Below are 23096 nucleotides of genomic sequence, written 5' to 3'. Positions count from 1 at the left end.
CTACATACATGATCATGTCATCGGTGAACAAAGATAGCATTATTTCTTCATTCCCAATCAGTATGCTTTGTATACCTTTTCTTGTATTGTTGCATGCTGTGACTTCCACTGCAATGTTGAAAAGAAATTGGGAGAGGGAACATCCTTACCTTGTTTCTGATTTAGTGGGAAAGCCTCTAATTTCTCACTATTAAGTAATGATGTTAACAAAGTTTTTATAGGTGTTCTTTCTCAAGGAAGTTACCCCTATTCTTAGTTTGCTGAAGTTTTTTTCATCATTAATTGGTGTTGAATTTTGTCAAAAGCATTTTCCGCATCTATCAATGTGGTCACCTGATTTTTCCTCTTTGGTCTGTTGATGTAGTGGACTATATTAATTGATTTTCAAATGTTGACTCAAACTTGCATAGCTGAGATAAATCCCACTTGACTGTAATATAAAATTATTTTAATATATTGCTCAATTTGATTTGCTAATATTTTGTTCAGGACTTTTGCAATTCTTGCAATATTCAAGCGAGATACTGGTCTAAAATTTTCTTTTCCTGTAATATATTTGTCTAGTTTTGGTTTTAGGGTAATTCTGGCCTAGAATAAATGCATTCATTGGCCTAATTGGAAGTAGCCCCTCTGGTTCAATTTTCTGAAAGACATTGTAGAGATGGTACAATTTTCCCATAAATGTCTGGTAGAATGCACCATTGAATCCATCTGGCCCAGGTGCTTTCTATTTCAGAAGGCTATAATTATTGATTCCATTTATTTAATAGATGTGGACATATTCAGATTGTCTATTTCTTCTTCTGTGAGTTTTGGCATACTGTGTCTGTAAAAGAATTGGTCCATTTCATCCAGGTTATTAAATTTGTGAGCATAGAATTGTTAATAGTATTCCTTGATTATCCTTTTAATCTCCATGGGTTTTATAGAGATGTCCCCGTCTTCATTTCTACTATTAGCAATTTGCATCCACTCTCTTTTTTTCTTAGCCTGGCTACAGGCTTATCAATTTTATTTATCTTTTCAAAGAACCAGCTTTTGGTTTCATTGATTTTTCTCTGTTGGTTTCTTGTTTTCAATTTCATTGATTTCTACTATACTTCATTTTTTTCTTTTGTTTTAATTTTGTTTCTTCTTATTATTTTGGATTTAATTTTTCTAGTTTCCTAAGGTAAAAGCTTAAATAATTTTAGATCATTTTGTCTAATGCATGCAGTCAGTGCTATAAACTTCCGTCTAAGCCCTGATTTTACTGATTCCCATAAGTTTTGATGTTTTGTTTTCATTTTTAGTTCAAAATATTTTTAATTTGAGATTTCTTCTTTTACCCATTTGTTATTTAGAAATATGTTGTTGAATCTCCAAGTGTTCTGAGATTTTCCAGCTATCTTTCAGTTATTGATTTCTAGTTAAATGGCATTGTAGTCTGAGGACAGATATTGTATGATTTCTATTCTTTTACATTTGTTAAAGTGTATTTTATGGTCTGTCTTGTTGAATGTTCCATGTGAGCTTGAGGAGAATGTTTATTCTGCTGTTGTTGGATAAATTATTATTAGTAGATAGATGTCCATTATAGCAAATTAATTGATGGTGTTATTGAGTTCATCAGTATATCCTTAGTGATTTTTTTTGGCTGGATTTGCCCATTTCTGACAGATAGACATTGCAAAGTCTTCAATGGTAATAGGGGCTTCATCTGTTTCTTGCAGTTCTATCAGTTGTTGCCTCATGTATTTTGATGCTGTGTTTTTAGGGACATATGCATTAAGGATTATGATGTCTTCTTGGAGAACTGATCCCTTTATCATTACATAATGTCCCTCTTTATCACTTATAACTTTCCTTACTCTGAAGTCTGCTCTGTCTGAAATTGTTTCTTCTTTCACTTGATTAGCAATAGCATGATCTACTATCTCCATCCCTTTATTTTTGATCTATATGATGTGTCTTTACACTTAAAGTGGGTTTCTTATAGACAATGTAGAGTTGAGTCTTATTTGTTGATCCACTCAAACAACCTCTGTATTTTAGTTGGTGTATTTAGACCATTGATGTTCAAAGTGACTACTGATATAGTTGAATTAGTATCTACCATATTTGTTATAATTTTCATTTGTTGCCCTTGTTCTTTGTTCCTACTTTTGTCTTCCACTTTTTTCTGACTTTGGTGGTTTTAACTGAGCAGTCTAAATGATTCTATTTTCTCTCCTTTCTTGGGAATCAGTTATACTTTTTTAAAAACACTTTTTAGTGATTTGTCCTTGAATTTGCAATGTATATTTACAACTAATTCAAGTCCACCTTCAAACAACACTATACCACTTCACAGGTGTGCAGTACCTTATAATAACAAAATAATACCAAGTCCTCTTTTCTATCCCTTGTGTCACTGTTGTGATTCATTTTGCTTAATATAAATATACACATATATATGCACACATACATGCATAAGTGGATATAATTGAATATATTATTGCTATTATTATTTTCAACAAACTATTATCCATTTGGTCAATTAAGAAAAAGAAAAACTTTTACTTTACCTTCACTTATTTGTTCTCTAATGCTCTTCCTTTCTTCATGTAGATCTGAATTTCTGACCTGTATCATTTTTCTTCTTTCTAAAGAACTTCTTTTAACATTTCTTCCAAAGCAGGTCTACTGATAACAAATTCTCTCAATTTTTGTCTGAGAATGTCCTTATTGCTCCTTCTCTTTTGAAGGATAATTTCACAGGGTACAGAATTCTAGGTTAGTGTTTTTTTCTCTCAACATTTTAAATATCTTACTTTTCTCTCTTCTTGCTTATATAGTTTCTGAGGAGAAGTTGGATATAATTCTTATCTTTGTTCCTCTATAGCTAAAGTAATTTTTCCTCTGGCTTCTTTCAGAATTTTTTTTTTATCTTTGGTTTTCTGCAGTTTGAATATGATAGGCCTGGTGTAGATTTTGGCATTTATCCTTCTTGGTATTGTTTGAGCTTCCCATGTCTGTAGTTTGGTATCTGACATTAATTTGGGGAAATTATCAGTCATTATTGTTTCAAATATTTATTTCAAATATTTCTTCTGTTCGTTTCTCTCTCTCATCTTTTTCTAGTATTCATATTATACCTATCTTACACCTTTTGTAGTTTCCCCACAGTTCTTGAATATTCTGTTCTGGCTTTTTTCCTTTTTTTTTTTTTTTTTTGCTTTACAGTTCTGCAGGTTTCTATTGAGATATTTTCAAGCTCAGAGATTCCTTCCTCAGCCACATCCAGTCTACTTTTAAGTCCATCAAACATTCCTCATGTGTTACAGTGTTTTTATCTCTAATTTTTTTTTTCCTCAAATATCCATGTCTTTGCTCACATTGACCATCTGTCCTTGTATACTGACTACTTTATTCATTAGAGCCCCTAGCATATTAATCATAGTTGTTTTAAATTCTCAGTCTGATAATTCTAACATCCCTGCCATATTGAAATCTGGTTGTGATAGTTCCTCTATCTCTTCAGTCTGTGTTTTATGCCCTTTAGTATGCCTTGTAATTTTTTCTTGACAGCCGAATATGCTGTACTGGGTGAAAGCAAGTGCTGTAAGTGGGCCTTTAGGAATGTGGTGGTAAGGTGTAGGGGGAGGGGAGGCATTTTATAGTCTTAGATTAGATCTCAGTCTTCAAGTGGGTTTTTGCTTTGCTTTTCGAATGTGAACTTCACAGGTTCTTTTCATTCCCCCACCCCGCTTGGGTGGGACACGATGGCTGGAATGGGTTGGGGTTGGGCACTTCTCTTTGCCCGGTCAATTAAGCTCTGATAAAACCCAAGCAGGTCCAGCTGTGGTTAGTGTAGCTTGAATGCAGACCTTGTTAAGAAGAACAAAATGCTCTGGTGCCTTTCAAAATTTTTCCTTTTTCCTTTCCTCCGTGGGAAGCACAAGGAGATTTTCTAAGAAAAAAACCAGTTAAAGCTCCTGGAGGTAAAACTTATAAAAGTGTGAAGCCCCCTATAACTGGATCCCCTTCGAGTTTCTAACTCTCAGAGTTACCCAACTGAGCCTCAAGCAATTCATCAATTACTGTTTAGATTTTTCTACCGCTAACACTGCTTTCTAAAAAGGTTTTAGCTCATGGGTTTCTGCTCTGGTAAATTATAATTCTCTGTATTTACCAATCTGTCTTTCCAACTGGGGACAGCAGTTTGCTCTGTGACCTCATTTCTCTTGTGGATCCAAGAAGAGCTATTAAGTTTTCAGTTTGCTCAGCCTTTTACTTGTTTTTGGATGGAGTGGCAATTTCTAAGCTCCTGGGCCAGAAACCAGATGCCACATGAACCTTTAAAATTTCTCAAATTTCTCAAAGTGAAAAATAAATTATTTACAAAAATACAAAGTAGGCTTTATTTATAAATTTTAACATTTTTCAATTTACATGTTTTATAACTGAAAACATTTAAACAAAGGGAGTTTATGTCATTCATATCTGTCCCTCTCCAGAGGACAGTTATATTTAATTTAGAATGACATTTGCACCTTAGTGGCAAACAAAGCCTTGACAAAATGCCAATGAGGCCATGCAATACTGTTTTTGTTTTTGTTTGTGTGTTTTTTAGATTTCAACAATGTTTTATGATGACTGTCAGTAGAAAATATATAGTCAGTTCTGCTATAACATAATACATGCCTTTCTAGGAATCATTGCAGTATACAAATCACACAATAAAATTCACAGTTTATAGGAAAAGTAGGATGAGGGGCATAACACTAAAAACAGTAACACTTTTTTAAAAAAGATAAAAACTCAATAAAAATGGTAGCACAGTCTTACGTTAAATAGTACTACATATTATAATAGTATATATTAATACTTAATGATTTGATACATAATACTGCATACTGCACAATAACACAAGTATGACCCGTTACCTTGAAAACGCGGTTGTATGTAATACTTTTTGACACTACTGGAAGGCCTAAAATATCAGTAAAGGAGAAAGAAGAGAAAGAAGAGAAATTATGGGACTGAGAAGAGAAAGAGGACAGGCAGACAGAACAACAGGACGTAGTTTTCCCATGACTAAAGTTGCCCACCACACCCTGAGCTGTGTTTACACATAGAGGTAATTTGTGATCCACGGCAAAAAGCAATCACAGTGCACACTAAAGACTGGTAGAGTTTGGAGCAAGGATGAGAGCACAACAGAGGGGCTAAAGGGACAGCTTTGGAGAAGGAGACATAATGAGATTTTTCGGACCCTAAATTGGGAGAACAAGCTGATTATGAATGTGACTTTATTACCTGGAAAAGGCTGCATAACTGAACTGTAAGCCAAGATATGCCTACTCCTTAGGGCCTTCACCTGGGAGACGATGGCCCCATTTCCTTTCTTTGCTTGATAAATCTGTGTGCTGTCCTTTGCTGTGATGATCCAATATATAAAATCTCCATCCACAGTTAAGCTAGCAAGGGTTTTTCCTGAGGTTAAAAACGTAAGGAATATAAAGAACAAAATAAATATCTTACATTTTTTACTCTAAATAATACATGAAATTATTTTCCTATATATAATTACTAACTTTTGAATCTATTATTTCAATATGAAAAAAAATCTTCATTTTATGTCATTTGGCTAAGGGTTTTAGAGGTGTTCTCTCATTTTAGCATCATATCAAGTCAATCAGGTAACTACTATTATTACCAACATCATTTTGTGGAAAGGCAAACTGAAGTTTAAAGGAGTTAAATAATCTGCTCAAGGCCACCAAAGGGCAGACCCAGGATTTAAAACCCACCTAGGTGACTCAAAATCAAATAATGCCAACCTGAGGGAAGTATTAAATGATAGGCATAGGGCTCAGCGCCTTTCTCAATATTTTTATCAATGGTTTGGAATGAATGCATAGCAAACACATTTATCATCTTTGCAGATATTATGTGATTATCACCATCACTAGCAGGTTCAGTTACAGCCTTGAAATTCAAAAATATCACAACAGAATCAGGAAATTGATTCCAATTTGATAGGAACAAATGTAAAATCCTAAATTTAAGTTTCATATCAATTCTGTAAATGAACAAATGAAAGGGATCTGGCTTAATAATAACGAATGTGGAAAAGACTATGGTCTTTCAATGGCAGGTATCCTAAAGATCTGATTCCACTTTTGGCTACAGCAAAAAGAAGACCTTCATAGTTAAGAGTCTCCCTTCACTGATGAGAACACATTGAGAGTGAAGTGTCTTTATGGGGGCAATATTTAAGAGAATATTAACTAGCTGAAATGAAATCATGGGAGGGTGACTAGGGCAAAGATTTAGATGCCACATTGCCTGGGGAGCAATTGCGGATACTTGAATTTTTCCTCCAAAGAAAATGCTTGATTCCAGCATGGTGGCTCATGCCTGTAATCTCAGCATTTTGGGAAGTCAAGGCAGGCAGATGGCTTGAGCCCAGGAGTTCAAGACTAGACTGGGCAGCATAGCAAGACCCTATCTCTACAAAAAATACTAAAATTAGTGAGGCATGGTAGTGTGCACCTGTACTCCCAGCTTACTTGGAAGGCTGAGGCAAGATGATCACCTGAGCCTGGGAGATGGAGGCTGCAGTGAGCCATGATTGCACTACTGCACTCCAGCCAGGGCAACAAAGTGAGATCCTGTCTCAAAAAAAAAAAAAAAAAAATGCTTACAATGAGCTACAACAGTTATCTCGACATAGTTGAATGGCTATCATGTGGAAAGTGATTAAATTATTCTTTGTAAATTTAGAGGTAAGAACTAAGACTAATGAATGGGAGAAATGAAGAAAAGACTGGCTAAATAAAAGAAAAAAATCCAATGTTCAGAATTGTCCAAAAGCTTAAACAGACTTCCTTATAAAGTAGCAGGGTTTTTTAAAGAAACAGTTGTTTAAGCATGACTATTTTTAAAGAAAAAAATTCTTACAACATCATAACATCTAAATGATCTCTAAAATCTTTCTAATTTTCTAATTTTAGGATTTTAATTACAGGTTTATGAAAAACTGACCATTTTTATACATATATAATGGTCTACTAGATAATTCTTCTGTCTTGTGTATCAAATGTTAAAGAAGAAAATTATTCTGACACTTGTTAAAATGATAAGAAAGACTTTGGTCAAGACAAGAGCAATAGTGCACTAGGAAAGACAAATATTGCAACGTAACAGATAGTTGGGGTTTTTATAGCCAAAAAACTGAGTGAGGAAGTCATTGGGTGGAGAAATATTAAGAGATGGCATCCAGGATAGGGCAATGCTTGTTAAATTAGCCTAATGGGATTCTTGTTAAAGGCAGGCCAAGAACCTAAACAGGATTCTTACTTAAGTCAGACCAATGTCCATCAAGGGTGGGCAATGAAGAACTTGATCGGGTATCAGTGGTAGGGGGTTCTCTCTAAACTGACTTTGTAGGATTCTTGCTAAAACTGAACTCAGCAAGGATGGACACATGAAGACCAAGGTTAAGGCGTAGTCAAGAAGAGGACTCAGAGGAGCATAACTACATTTTGATGAAGGAAAGGGTTTTTGTCACAGGTTTAACAGAAACAAGTAACATACCTAAGGAGGAATCATTCAAAACATTACCTCTATCATTAAATCTATTTAATGATAGGAATTATTTCTAAAAGGCCTTGTTTCTAAAAGGCCTCTAAACATAGGAATTGTTTCTAAAAGGCCTTGGTTGACATGCCAACAAAACCTATGTACAATTATAACACATACACACATATTTGCAATTTCAAAACTTTACTGTATAACCCAGCAATGACCAATAGAACTTTCAGTGATGATGCAAATGTTTTATACCTATGTTGTCCAACACAGTGGCCATTAGCTATTTGTGGCTTTTGAGCACTTGAAATTTAGCTAGTGTGACTGAGAGATTAAATGTTTAATTTTATTTAATTTTATTTTTTTGAGACAGAGTTTTACTCTGTCACCCAGGCTGGAGTGCAGTGGCACCATCTTGGCTCACTGCAACCTCCACCTCCTGAGTTCAAGCGAGTCTTCCTGCCTCAATCTCCTGAGTAGCTGGGATTACAGGCATGCACCACTATGCCCAGCTAATTTTTGTATTTTTAGTAGAAACAGGGTTTCCCCATGTTGGCCAGGCTGGTCTCGAACTCCTGACCTCAAGTGATCTACCCACCTCGGCCTTCCAAAGTGCTGGGATTACAGGCATGAGCCACTGCACTTGGCCTTAATTTCAATTAATTTAAACTTAAATAACCACATATGGCTAGTGATTACCACACTGGGCAATGAAGAGTAATTTTAAGAGTATATGAGCTATTTAGAGTATATATTTTTTTCTGTTGAATTACTCCTAATTAGGAGACTTCCAAATTGTACTCGACTTTCGAATATTTATTCTACAAGCATTTGAATTTCAACAGATAGACCCAAGTATTGACCAATTCATGTTGAAAGTGGAATCTATGAGATCATCAAAGTGGAAATAATTTAGGATAGCGGGAAGATCATGCATGTTGTAGTTAGACCCAGTTTCAACTTCTACTAACTGTGGCCCTTGGGAAAAGTTACCTTACTTTTCTCAGCCTCAGTTTCCTCATCTGTAAAATGAGGATATTAGTACCTACTTCACTGAGGCATTATGAAGATTAAATAAAATAATGCATTTAGTACATGCTAAGAACATACAGTTAAGATCATTAAATTGTAGCTCTATTATTAATTACAATTTTTTAAACACAGATTTAGAAAATTATGTGAATGCCTACATACAATTTTCCTGGAAACAACTTCATTTGAATTCTACAAGAACACTTGGCATGGTACAGAGCAAATATCATGTGTATATTCTTTTGAGTATATGGGGAATGCAAACCCTTTTTAAATGCAATTGAAGGAGCTGCTCTTGTTAACAAGTATCTGTGCACATACATCAGCATCTTACCGAGCATAGCAGGTACTGTGATAACTCTCCAACAATGACAGCCTTCCAGATCCATTGCCCAGATCTCTTGTGCTTTGGCAAAGTATATCAATGGTTTCTCTAGGTTAGAGGTATCAATAGCCATCGCTCCACTTAACTCAAATTCAGTCACATTGCATGAACATTGATTCCTTTTGTGTTGTTGGTTTGTAACTGTGGGCTGCAAAATTCGGTGCAAGGTGCAATTGATAATACTGTAGTAGAACATCTGGTAGCCAAAACTGGAAACTTCTGTCCAATACAAGCGACTATAGAGGAAAAAAAAGTCCCCCCAACTTAATGAGTAAAATACATCATTTCAAATAATGGTTTCTAATGCAGAACAACCATTCCTAATGACTGTGAGGGACAAATGGAGCCTTTGGAGAGAGCATGGTCACATTTTCAATAACCTTTTTCTGAGATGGAAGAAGTCACAAGAAGTCTAACTTGTAGCATTTCCAATGATTTCTCAATAGATGTGTTTACAACTAAAGTCTGGGAACATAATGACCTTAGGTGCTATATTAAAAGGCCCACTTAATAACTGAAATATAAAATGTATTTGCATAATTTTCATCAATGTCCATCTCTATTCCGCTCCTCTCATGTCTGTTTCTGCTTCTTAATACTAGTTAATGATCTAGTTTCAAAATAGCCTATCCCCATGCTTATGGCACAAACAGAAATGTATCTTTCCAGCCTGGGAAACTGCTACTTAGGTGCTAAAAGGAGACTTTAAAGCTCACCTTGTGAGGATATGAGTTAAACTAAGATGGATGAGCACAGAATAACTTTTGCTGTGCAAGACATGCTGCCCATCTGTTCCTGCTCATCTCTTGCCACCGTGTCAATCCTCTTCTTGTCCTTGCCAACTGATGATGCTATTGCATTCACTAGTATAAAAATCTGCTATTGTTTCCTGTTAGGTAATCAGCCTAACTTTGTTAGTCAAATTGTCAGTATGCATTAAGTTTACATAGTTGCGGTTGTGGCTCCTAATTTACCGGAAGAATTACTTACTAGAATATAGTGGACCAAGAGCCCTAAGCATCTTATTTTCCCATAATTGTCTTCTACTACTAAATCAAAGACATTCCATTAAATATGTCTCTATCTCTTTCATCACAATATAAAAAGATACTTGCATTTACATACCTTAAAAGAGGATATACAGAAAAAGAAATTATTGTTGAATTCCTATTGTGAATCTTCACCTCTCTGGGGTATTTCACCTTGTGTTCAAGATCAACATCAAATATTTGCATTCCATTTTGTGATTCTTTGAGTGCAAAGTAGAGGTGCCTTGAAATCCAGTCAATTGTAATAACTGTGATATCAAAAACCAGTGAATCTCGGAAAAGCTTAACAACAGGTAGAGAACACAGCCAAGAAGAGAGTGGTTATTTTTTTATTTGGAGACTTTTCTATATTCACCCATATCATTTGTTTACTGCACTTCTCATTTGTAATCCCAAACCTCAGTGATCTGGATAGTATACCATTGTAACATGGGTCCTCTTCTCACATTTTTCCTAAATGATTCTATCATGGCTTTAACTGCAATCTACAAACCAGTGCTACAAATTTATACCTTCAGACAAGATCTGTAATGAGTTACTGATTCAAATATTAAACTGCCAACTGAACATTTCCATATGAATTATCCCAGAAAACTGACTTCATCACCCACCCCAAAACCTCTTTTTCTCCTGCATTTTATATTTTTATGGATTTTCAACACCTACCCAAGGAGCTAATCCTGACAAATATGGTCCTCCTTGACTTCTTCTTCTCATTACTACCCATAGTAAATTAGTCCCTTTTTTTTTTCCCTGGAGATGGAGTCTGGCTCTTTCACCCAGGCTGGAGTGCAGTGGCATGATCTTGGTTCATTGCAACCTTCACCTCCTGGGTTCAAATGATTCTCCTGCCTCAGCCTCATGAGTAGCTGAGACTACAGGCACGCACCACCATGTCCAGCTAATTTTTATATTTTTAGTAGAGACAGGGTTTCACCATATTGGCCAGGCTGGTATCGAATTCCTGGCATCCAGTGATCCATCTGCCTTGGCCTCCCACAGTGTTGGGATTACAGGCGTGAGTCACTGCACCCAGCTTGAACTAGTCCCATTTTAAATGTCCAGTTTGTCATCTCCTTTCTCACCTCATGCTCATCCCCTCACTCAGGCCCATAACATTTTCTACCTGGATTTCTGTGACAGCCTCCTAATTGTCTCAGACTTAACCCTCTCTAAGTCACTATTCACACTGCTAACAGACAGGCCTTTCTAAAACACAACTTGACCATGTTAATGACCCACTAAATATCTTTACTGACTTGCTGTTGGCTTCTAGAATGACACCTGCCTCCTTAGCACAGTAAAGGAGACCCATTATGCTCAGGCTCCCACCTCTCCAGATTTCCCAGCTTCCTTTCACTCCACTCTCATCCAAACACTCTATGGCTCTTTGTTTTCCTGTCTTTGTACCCCCTCGGCCTTCACCTGGCTCATCTTTGTTTCCAGGATGTTTTCCCATTCTACCACCACCAAGCCAACCTAGACTACTTGTTCATTCTCTGTGATTCCATCATTCTCTGTGATTCCACCACATCCTGCTCTCAGCACAACAGTTATCTTAGTCTGTCTTCACTATCAGTTAACATTTGGTGAATGCCTACCACATGCCAGGCATTGTGCATTACATGGATTATCTCATTTAATCTTCATGGGAACCTTATGATGAGGTATTACTTAACCATAGAGGTTAAATAACTTGCCAGTGGTTACAAATCTAGTAAGCAATAGAGCCCAAATTGTATTCTAGGTGGTCAAATTCCAAAACTCACCTTCTTAATCACTAGGCAATACTGCCTTCCTAGTGTTAGACAAATACTAGACTGGGTTTAGTAAGAGCAAAGCCTATAAACTTTCACCTATAATATCCCAGGTTCTAACACAGCATCCTAAATCCAGTAACTATTTGCTAACTGAGTGCTGAATGACATTTGCCCAAAATGTGGTCTGTATTCATGTGTGGCTAAATGATTACACACTATCTGTCTTTTTCATTCTAATCTTAATGACTAAACCGTTTTCCAGTCATTTTAACTACTGAGTAGTGTCATATGCAAATACTTCACTTCCTTTATTTCAAAAGAATTACATAGTGAAATACCTCAGAGCTAGAACGATTGTGCAAGTTCAAAAGAAAGAGTGAGTCCCCTTCAGCATAATATCCCAGCTCATTATCCGCTGTGTAGCAAATGGCACTGATAACTCTTTCTGCTGAAAACGTCCACACAACTTGATTTTGATCCATATCTAAAAAAACTATCTCGTTACCAAGAAGAGTTATGAGGTGAGGAAATGGGTTGATTTCTGAAAGCAAAAAACATGTAGATAATATGCATGGGAAAACCAGCTTTAGCACAGTCTCTTGATTTAATATCAGGCAGTTTTGAAGTCCATGGGCTCCCTTTGGTTCCTCTAATACATCTGTCTCAGTGATAACCTTGTAGGCTCTCTACCACTAGATTTATTTAAACATATTTTGGTGATGTTTTGGGGTCAAAAACATGTTTTTGAGCTAAACTTTAGCTCAGAGACAGTGTTCATAACCCTAAAGATACCAATGGGGAAAAAAAAAACACACATACACACAAGCCTCTAAATTATTATTTGCACAGATTTTAGAAAACAAATACCTGATGTTGTAGACTTTACAACGTCAGCAAATGATCCTGGCCCTTTAGATGTAAAGGCCCGAACCTAAAGAAAAGGAAACAAAAACTGCATTCAATAGCGTTCTCAGTGGCAACAATTAAGTTCTGAGACTGGGAGATTACTGAATGTTTCATTTCACACTCCTGATACACAATATTAATAGTTTCAAATAGTTATTTACATTAATATACAGCAATGTAAATCACCAAGAGAAAAAATATTGCTCTATATTTATGTTGATAGATTTTTTATCTAGAAAACTGCAAGAATTGGAACAAATCTCTCTTTCTAAAAAATGAATTTCTAAAAATGTCTGGGAATTTAATGTACAGCATGGATGGTGATGAATGTCTAATTCAATCGTGATAATGACACCATGTATACATTTATCAAGTCATGTTGTACAGCTTGAATATATATATTTGTCAGTTGAATGCTTTTAAACAAAATAAGGTCATTATTTGCAAAATTAAGTTACATAGAACATTTAACAGAAATAAAACTGTGCAAATTATGATAAACTTCCATTTTTCTTGAATTCAACAACTAGAAGCTTCAAAACACTAAATTTCCATACTTTGTAAAAAGTAACTTTTAAAAATAATTAAACCTTACATTTGAAAATGATTGTGCATTTCAAACCAGTTTCACATACATTGTCTCTTTTGATCTGCACAACTACTAAGAGTAGAAACTGGACCAGGATACTAATAAAGGGAAGTAACTCATGCACAATGACATTTGTAGAAACTGGCATCAGAACCAAGTCTTCTGAAGTCTGCATACATTTTTTTCCCACTGGGCCATGTCACATTCTAACAATAAAGTTTATTTTTATTTTTTTAGATATTTTCTATTATGTAATAAATTATTTCCATTTCCAAACCTTGCATATGTACAATAGCCTGCAAAGAAAATTGACATCTATAATGGTGGACTCAAAATAGAAAGCCCCAAGTGCTTTATCAATAAAACATTGTATTATTTTTATTATACTTTTAGTATTAAACACATTTTACTATATTTTATATATTACTATCTGTGTATGATTTATAATGGTGCATATATATATATATAGTAGTGTTTACTTTTGTACAAAACTGTGTTAAATGAAACTCATATATATCCATGCATATCACTTTGCATGGTTCCAAGGTGACCAAACTTTGAAACTATATATCTATACACATATATACACTATATATTCCATATATATACTATATATTCCATATATACAGTATATATTCTATATACAGACACACTTAGCCAGAATATTTATTTTACCAAAACACTCCTAATTTTTACCAAACAGGAATGTGTATTATCTTTAACTTTCATGTATAACTTATTTGATTAGTATATGTGGACTTAATAAATTATCAAAATAATTATTAAATTAGAATTTTATGAAAAGTAAAACAAATCCTTAGGCAACTCAAATCTCCAAAACACTCCCCAAGATGTTATTTTCCCCAAAAAGAAATGGTGGAAAGCATTACAGCACAGTGCTTTTCAGCCACACAGCTTTAGTAATTGACTGATACTCTCAAGGACTTAACTTTTTCTTTATAGTATGATGATCAAATGAGATAATGAATACAAAGTACCTACTGTGGTGCAAGGCCTATAGTGATTTTATTGAAAAATAATTGTTTATCAAAGTAACACATGTACCCCAAATGTATGTACAACTATAATATATATCAATAAAAATGTAAAACAAATCGGTAATATGTAACACAGAAAAATTTAAATCGCGATACAGCTTCAAAAGAAAAGCAAAAAGAAAACGAATGACTTACTCTGAAATTGCAAAGTTCCCTGAATATGAGAAAGTTGTGAAAATGTCCTTTACCCGAGTAATCCCCTCTTGCCTCTCTACTTTTGCTGCCCAGTTGACCTCTTTGATCACAGTATACCTAAACTATTGACAGGGTGACAGAATTCTTAACATAGTCCTTTAAATCTGTTTGCACTCTCATATCTTCTGTTTTCTCTCTCATACCTGGAAGGCAATAAAGCATCTGGGACTCATGCCTTCAAGTTGAAAAGACATCACTGAGGGAGTGACATCGACAGCAATCCAGTCTTCAAATGTTTTGTTTGTAATACTTTGATTGGATATTTTGTAGAAAATTTCAAATTTTGTTAACACCCCATTTTCATGCTTAGGTTTGTTCCACCTAAATTCCACCACAACTTCATTCTTGTTACAGCATTTTCCACTTGGTAATATAAATATTCTGGGGTTCTCTGGTGCTGATGGAACTGAAAAGTAGAGGCACAGATAGAGCAGAAAAGAATACAAGACTGACTTTTACCACTTACAATGAGATTGTGAACAACTTAACAACATTTCTCATTCCAGGCAGTTGCAGTATATTTATTGCATTCTTTTTTTTGGGGGTATTTTCTTTTCTTTCTTTCTTTCTTTCTTTTATTTTTTATTATTTTATACTTTAAGTTCTAGGGTATATGTGCATAATGTGCAGGTTTGTTACATATGTATACTTGTGCCATGTTGCTGTGCTGCACCCATCAACTCGTCAGCACCCATCAACTCGTCATTTACATCAGGTATAACTCCCAATGCAATCCTCCCCCTCCCCCTCCCCATGATAGGCCCCGGTGTATTCTTAAAGATCTTCAGGAGAGAATATTCCATAGATTTCTTCAGGAACTCATCCTGATAATTTCAGCACATCTGACTGACAGGCAAGACTTCCTTACATTCAACTCAAATCCTTCCTACTACCATTTAAGCACACCTTTCTTGTCTGTGCCTTGTGTAGATAGAAGGTGTCTGGTTCTCCCTATAAAATGCAACATTCACTTTCATCCTGACAGAGTGATTTCAGTGAAGCTGAAAATGTTATCATAGGGATGTCTGGCAGTAAGTCCCACCAGCCTTCAGCCAGTTCAGGGTGTAAAATACAGCATAAATCAGAGACCTAGGCTCTGTCACCCTGAAGTCCCTAGGAAGCAGAAAGTTTTAGGGGAGGCTGATAGTACCCCAAGAGCAAGGTCTGGGAGTACTTATTTATTCTAGAGCCAAACCAAGCGGTTCAGTATCTCTCAGTCCTTTAATCAAGAGAAATGTCTCTGCCTGATTTCTAAGTATTTCTCTCTGAACGGCCCTCTCCTCTCTTAGGACTCCTCCACAAGGTCTTCATTCCCTCCCTCATTCCAATCACATTGCTATTTAATGTTTAACACTCACACTATTATTCAATCTCCAGGCCTTCTTACATTAGGCTTCTCTTCCTACATGGGATAGCTCTTCTTGCTCCATCTTTCAGGGTGCACTAAAGTTTCCATTTCCCAAAGGCATCTTCCCTCTTAAGAATGCCTGAGGCAGCTTGATATAGGTGAAGGTTTCATAGGCTTGTCTACTCACTCTATGCCACTGCTGCTCAGGAATAACTCTCTAGTATTTATTATCATTTGCTGTGCATGTGTTTATCTCTCCCCTGTTTTATGAGCTCCATCAGAGAAAGCATCTCTTCTTATTCCTTGTTAAATCCTCCCAAGTCTAGTATAAAATGAGCACACAGTAAGTGGTTAATAAATATTGGTCACTTTAGATAATTTCCTGGTTATATTGTAAATTTCCTGAAGGCAAAGGCCAAATCTTATCATCCTTTCTTATCGCCTCCAATATCCAGCAGAGTGCTGTTGACTCTTGCTCCCACTGGCTCCCCTGATGGATGCAGTCAAGTCCATTTCCACAGGACAATTCGACCAAGCTGATATCTCAAGGAAATCTCAAGCAGAACATGCCTGGATCCAATGCTAACTGCTCTGGAACCTGCCCAGGCCTCACTATGTTCCTGTTGTGTGATTCATAGATGAATATTGTTGAAATAATCTTAACAGTAAAAAAGGCAATGGGGAATGGATATCTATATTTATTAAGCTCTTACCACCTGCCAAATCCTGTATTAGCTTTACATAAATTCCTATCATTTACCAACATTTGTAAAAGTGACTGATTGGAGATTTGATTAAACTACTTACTAACTATTTTATTTGGGCAGCCACTAGGCTTTCGTTTTCTTTCTTGCATAATCAAGATAATAAGACTTTCTTACCCGTCTCAGAGCTATGTGAGGATCAAACGAAATGATGTTTCTGACAAATGATAGGTATGTAGTAAATATTTAATAAAGGAGTGATACATAAAAATGTGCTTTGTACACTTTAAGGTGATATACACATGTAATGATATGGCTAGTATCCTTTTTAAAATATCTTTCCCTCAAAAGATTAAATTTAGATATCAGTTATTCACCTACAGAAGATTCTGAGTTCTCGTCTATGAGGATAGTCTGCCTTCCAAGAAAACTGTCTCTGCCCTTAAATGCCCATTTTCCTTATAAAGGATTTTGCAAATTACCTGAAATATGCATCTGCATCTTCTACATCACTACAATCAAGTGAAATGGCTGTTAAGAAATCTTTGAAATACTCTTTTGGAATAAATTATGCATATTTATGTTAATGAAGCTATTCTAATCTCCAAAAAGTCATTGAAAGGATATTGAATCTAAAAACATCTATAAAACTGAAAGTTACTTTTAAATATCAACTACCCATTCCAGATCACGAAAAGTGAGATTCTGCTTTTTTTAAAAAAGAGAGATTTTAACCCCTGTACCTGTTTCAGGTGCTCGAAGGGACAGAGCTGTTTTGGGGCCCTTTCCCCAGTAGGTATAAGGAGTGACAGAAAGATTAAATAAGGCATAAGGTTCCAGTCCTTCCACAGTAAATACAGGTAAAGAGTGTCGTTCACTAGCCAAGAACTGAAATATAAACAGAAAACATTATTTTCTCAGGGAGAGAATTACAAAATCTTTCATTCCTGATTACCTAAAATCTCCAAACTTTGATTCACATGTAGAATCAAAATTTGCAATTTTGGAAGTGCTAATTTTGGCAAGTTCCATGTTGTGCCACACAGACCAGTTAAAGTGTGTCCAGCACAGCAGTCAGCACCAAGCAGTCGGAGACTGGCTGCAAACAAGTCTTCTGGGGAATACCCTTAATAATCAAATGTTATGGGAATGACAAAGAAGATGGGTTTGGCTAAGTCAAGATGGTACAGATCAGTGTGGGTAGGGCTGACACAGATGGTACAGTCTGTTTGGGAAATGAAAGTTACTGGAACCAACACCATACCTTAGAATGAGCACTAAATTCTACGCTGTAGAAAACTACACCCCAGTCTACCGCAGGGGGACCATTCCACAGGATTTGAAAACTTGAAGCATTTCCTTCAATCCTAAATGAAGACTCTTGAACAGAATCTGGAATAACCTTAGGGGTAAAGGAAAAGTTCCCTACAGGATGAAAGAAAAAAAAGAAATAGGAGAAAAAACTGGAGATTATTGATCAATATAGAAATCATAGAACATCAATAGCGATTACTAATAATTAGAACTGAAACAAAATTTTTCTTTTCTTTAACATATCGTGAAAAAAAATCATCTTTTTCTGACTTTTTCAGGCTGTAAATTAGGGTTAAGATTAAACTCACTGCAAGCAAATGAACTGAAATTACTGAAGCCTTGTTCCTCTTAAAACTTAATTATTAAGAAAAAGAAAATCTCAGCCTAAGTATTTATTTAACCAAAAGTATAATGGAGTAGGGTAAGCAGGAATGCAATACTGTACCTGGCAGAGGCTTAAGGGATGTCTGAATAATTGTGAACTGATTAAATTTGGCTGGTTCCAAAACAGAGACACTGGTTCTCTGACCTATTTCCTGAGTTGTGATAATCCTAAAGCCATTGATCCAGAACAGCCGACCGCTATAGTACATCAGTGCATTCTGGGAAATTTCAGAAGTACTCCAGGCCGCAAACTCTGTGATGGTGGTATCCCCAGTGCTGCTAAAACATAACGCCAATTAGTGTGTGTTTCTGGAGTGGTGGAAGGGCTAGTCCATGCAAGTACTCATGAGAATATGGGTTTGTGAGTATCTGTGCGTATTCGTGTACATTAAAATAAAGAAAATACTTTCTAACAATTATTGTCTTTTTTTGTTTCATATTAAGTTGGGTTTTTATTTCACATTTTTTAAAAGTAGTAGACCTAAAGTAAATTTTCTGGGGGCTTTTCTTGTTTCTTTGAGATGGAGTCTCACTCTGTTGCCCAGGCTGGAGTGCAGTGGCATGATCACAGCTCACTGCAACCTCTCCCTTCCAGCTTCAAGATATTCTCCTGCCTCACCCTCCCAAGTAGCTGGGATTACATGCACACATCACTATGCCTGGCTAATTTTTTTGTATTTTTAGTTGAGACAGGGTTTCACACGTTGGCCAGGCTGGTCTTGAACTCCTGACCTCAAGTGATCTGTCCGCCTCAGCTTCCCAAAGTCCTGGGATCACAGGCATGAGCACTGTGCTCCTCTCTGGGGGCTTTTCTTATTAATGTGATATTACAATATCAAGCGTGTTTAGATAGGTTGCAGCTTTTTAAAAAATACTTGTGATTTTGGTAATACTCTACAACAAAGGCACAACCTGGATTCTCATTACTTCATTAGTTCAGAGATTGCATCTTTGGTTTATTCTATGTGCTCTACAACACTTGCATTAGCATAAGAAAGACATGAGGCAAGGTTCTTACAGGACCTGGAAATAAGGTAATCATCCAGAAATGAGACCCATACAAACCAATGCCTGAAGTATAAATTTGCCATCTGTAGATGTGAAGCAGAAGGGCTTTGGGACCAACCAATGCAATCAAGTAGCTTATAGATGTGAAGTTAGCCTATGGATGTGAAGCAGAAGGGCTTTGAGACCAGCCGATGCAATAAATCATGATGGAGACAGCAAGTTAGGATTCAGGTACATGTTACTTTAAAAGGGAATGCTTATTGCATTGAGGGATTTGAAAAAAAGACACACCCAAAGCTCAAGAATTTCCAAGTATTTATCTGGAATTGACAGGAATGACAGCTCTTAAATGTGGTAGCCATGAGGACTCCAGTCCCTAGGCACACAGAATAACTCTGTTATGAGCAGATTTCATCACTGCTCTGACACTGGCCTGTGTGGGCAGCCTTCTAGTGTATCCAACAACGCTCACTCAGATTCCTTGTTCTTAAAGCAACCACTTCACATCTAACCCAGTTCACATGATGCCAAGAAGGCATGGCCTGCATGCCTACATGACTATTCTCATTTCTGAATGAGACTAGGCCCCACTGTGAATTAATGAATTTGCAACGTAGGGGATTCTTCAGAAACAGACAGAACTGCATGGAACTCCAGTTCAGCCAATTATTAAATGTTTGACTTCAGGCAAATAATTTAACCTCTCATTGAACCATCTATTAAATGTGGGTATAACACTAATAAGTCTGCATCTGGGTGAAGCCGATCACGTTTCATCATGGTTTTCTCAAGAAATAAAAAGATGGATTTTAAAAAATCAATTCCATGACCCCACAACCCCAAAATGAACAGCCAGGCATAACAAGATGAACAGAGGAAATCAATCCAGAAGGCATGATCTGTTGAATTGTTTCTTCCCATTGAACCATGCCTTCCTCCTACTCTTGGTTAGTCATCTGATTTACCTGCCATTTATTATTCTAGCATGCTGGGTCCTTCACTTTATACTGTTCACAACTGTCTGTTATTTCGAAGTGCTTATCAGTTTCAATAGTTTGATCAAAATGCTCCTTTTCAGACTAGGAAATTCAAGTAAAAAACCTGTTACTTAAATTGTGTTTAGAGGTTTTTTCCCTCAATGGAAGGAAATTTTGCAATTATTTTTACTTGAAAAATCTGCTTGTATCTAAAATTACAACACTTGTTTAGTACTCAAAAACAGAACTATCTCAGTTATCCTCAGCATTTTGGAGTGATTGATTGATTGTTTTTTCAGTGATTTCTGTAAATCATTTTAAAGCATTTCCTTTTCTCTCTTTAGAAAAATATAAATAAAAGTTTTGTTTTGAGAATTTCACAGTGCCTCAAATAGGTTGTATTTGTATCAACTAAAGGGAATGGATGTACATAGGAGAGGGAAGAGTAGTTTGAAGGGCAGTTCAATTGCAGTTCTTAAGTTCAGAATATGATGAGTGACAGCAATCAGTTTAACTCATCTCTACTACAGACTAGAGATGTACTGCTCAGTACAGCAGCAACTAGCTACATGTGACTACTGAGCCCTTGAAATGTGGTATGACCAAGGAACCAAAACTTAATGTTATTTAATTTTAATTAATTTGTGCTAAATTTTAAAACTAATATTTGATTCATATATTATGGATCATGTATAATATATTAAAATATTTTTGGGTATTTTAGAACAACGAGTATGTAAATCAACTATTTTGCCTGTAAATTTCATGAAATCTAAATACAGATCAAAGATTTTCTATGAAAACTCAGTTTGCAAATTAAGATATGCTATAAACATAAAATACATACAGGACATCCAAGAATTAATGTGAAAAAAGAATATAAAGTAACTTTATAAGTTTTATTCAGATTGCATATTGAAGTGACATTTTGATATGTTATCAAAATATTAAAACGTACTATTAAAGTTACATTTACTTGTTTTTACTTTTTTTTAAATGAGTCAAGTAGAATATTTACAATTACATATGTGACTTGCATTATATTTGTATTGGACAAAGCTGATCTAAACTAAAGGGAAGGAATTTTGATTATATGTTAGAAAATATTTTCTCCTTATAAGATGACTCTGGAATCCCAATCTCTATATGTAAAACTACTTTTTTTCCTGATAGGATTAAAAGGCAAGACTTACTTGGAGGGCAAAAGTGCCTGCCCTTTGTGTTATTTCACTGGGAGCTGCTGTACTCCACCATGCATACATACGAGAAAACATTACTAACCTTGAGATGAGGAAATATATTTTTTAAGAAAGAATTTCCTTCCTCTACTTTATGTTGCGTCTATGGATGCTTGAGGAGCTAGACTAAAGAAACCAGCATATACAGACACAGAGAATGCAGAGAATGGACTATGATCCTTCAGGACACTGTTGCTTTGAACATTGTCTATGTCTCACTTTAGACAACTTGTTTTGGCAATCAGATTGTCAGTACCTTAAGCTCCTAAGGAAAAGAATAATCAGTTTTCTCTGATTCACAGGTAGGAAACCAGCTGAGCTGTGTACCATACTTGATATGAAGTAATTGATCAATCAGATTTGTTGTGTTTATGTGCTTACATGCATTGTGTGTGTGTGTGTGTGTGTGTATATATGGATATATACATAAATATATACCTACATACATCCATGTGCATATACATATATACACATCCATATATATGCATATATGTATATGTACATCCATATACACTTCCATGTATACATATATTTATATACATATATGTATATGCATATAAATGTATGTGGATATATACGGATATATACATATGAATACATACTGATGTATGTGTATAAATCTATATCTATAGATAGATAGAAAGATAAATATACACATACGTACACTGCTTTTTCAGAGTCTCCATGACTTGGAGTTTTTCTATTTACCAAAAAAAGTAATTTTTATTCTAAAAATACTGTCAGCATTGTCTTCATAAAACAATTATTGAACTTTATGAGACTTTTTTGGAATTTTGATGAAAGATATGAATCCTCAATTTCAGAGCACTGACACATCCTAAAGCCTTCTATGAACCCTCTGGGGACCCAAGAACCTAATACCAGAAATCTTTCCTTTAGAGTATGACATTTTGCTTTAATCACTTCCTGACCGTTCCTCTGATTAACAATGTGATATTAGGAAAATGCATGAACATCTCTGGGCCTCAGTGTCCTCATCAATGAAATAAAATGATCTCTAAATTCTCCCTCTAAATGCTGGGTTCTAATGACTTTATGTTCTATATTTTAATTTTAGATGTGTAACTTCTCCCTTAAAAACTATTAGTTAAATATTTTTAAATTATTGGCTATTTACAAAAGAACATGGATTTTAAAGTATGAGTAGAACTAAAACATATAACACCAAGAACACTAAGAGTAGGGTGGTAAAAATTAGGTGTATATAGTTATAAAGTTTTTAAATCATTTATGAAGTGAAGGATATATTTGGATGTTGACTTGTAAGTTGAAAATGTATCATGTAAAAAATGCATATTTTAATTTCTAATGTAACCTAAAAAATACAAATAGACATACTTAAAATGTCATTAGAGGATATAAAATGGAATACTAAAAATTATTTTATTCACCCACAAAAATGGCAAAGAAGTAGAAACAGAGAAACAAAGAGCTAAGAGAAAAATGAAAGTCACACATCAAGATAATAGACTTAAATCCAAACATATCAATAATTATATTAAATGTAAATGAACCAAACACCTTAATTAAAATGCAGAAATTGTTAGATTGTGTAAAAATGCAAAATCCTG

The 23096-nt window shown here is 35.4% G+C and overlaps 1 protein-coding gene across 5 annotated transcripts in view; it reads right to left on the bottom strand.

Moving 5' to 3' along the window:
• Nucleotides 1-23096, bottom strand: part of ROS1 (ROS proto-oncogene 1, receptor tyrosine kinase) — a 142519-nt gene that overhangs the window by 59958 nt on the left and 59465 nt on the right. For 3 of the 5 annotated variants that reach the window (XM_009206215.4, XM_009206213.3, XM_009206217.4), the window contains 9 exons: nt 18343-18560; nt 17848-18008; nt 17327-17471; nt 14675-14937; nt 12651-12714; nt 12122-12324; nt 10100-10305; nt 8924-9210; nt 5281-5457 (listed from right to left, as the gene is read on the bottom strand). In XM_009206215.4, coding sequence (XP_009204479.2) covers nt 5281-5457; nt 8924-9210; nt 10100-10305; nt 12122-12324; nt 12651-12714; nt 14675-14937; nt 17327-17471; nt 17848-18008; nt 18343-18560 — 1724 coding nt within the window. The remainder of the gene's footprint in view (nt 1-5280; nt 5458-8923; nt 9211-10099; nt 10306-12121; nt 12325-12650; nt 12715-14674; nt 14938-17326; nt 17472-17847; nt 18009-18342; nt 18561-23096) is intronic. The other 2 variants (XM_017958385.3, XM_017958384.2) reach the window with 1 other exon arrangement.

The sequence above is a fragment of the Papio anubis genome, chromosome 6, assembly GCF_008728515.1.
Source record: "Papio anubis isolate 15944 chromosome 6, Panubis1.0, whole genome shotgun sequence".
Lineage (NCBI taxonomy): Eukaryota > Metazoa > Chordata > Mammalia > Primates > Cercopithecidae > Papio > Papio anubis.
Note: the sequence above shows the minus strand (reverse complement) of the source record. Positions and strands in the feature narration are given on the sequence as shown.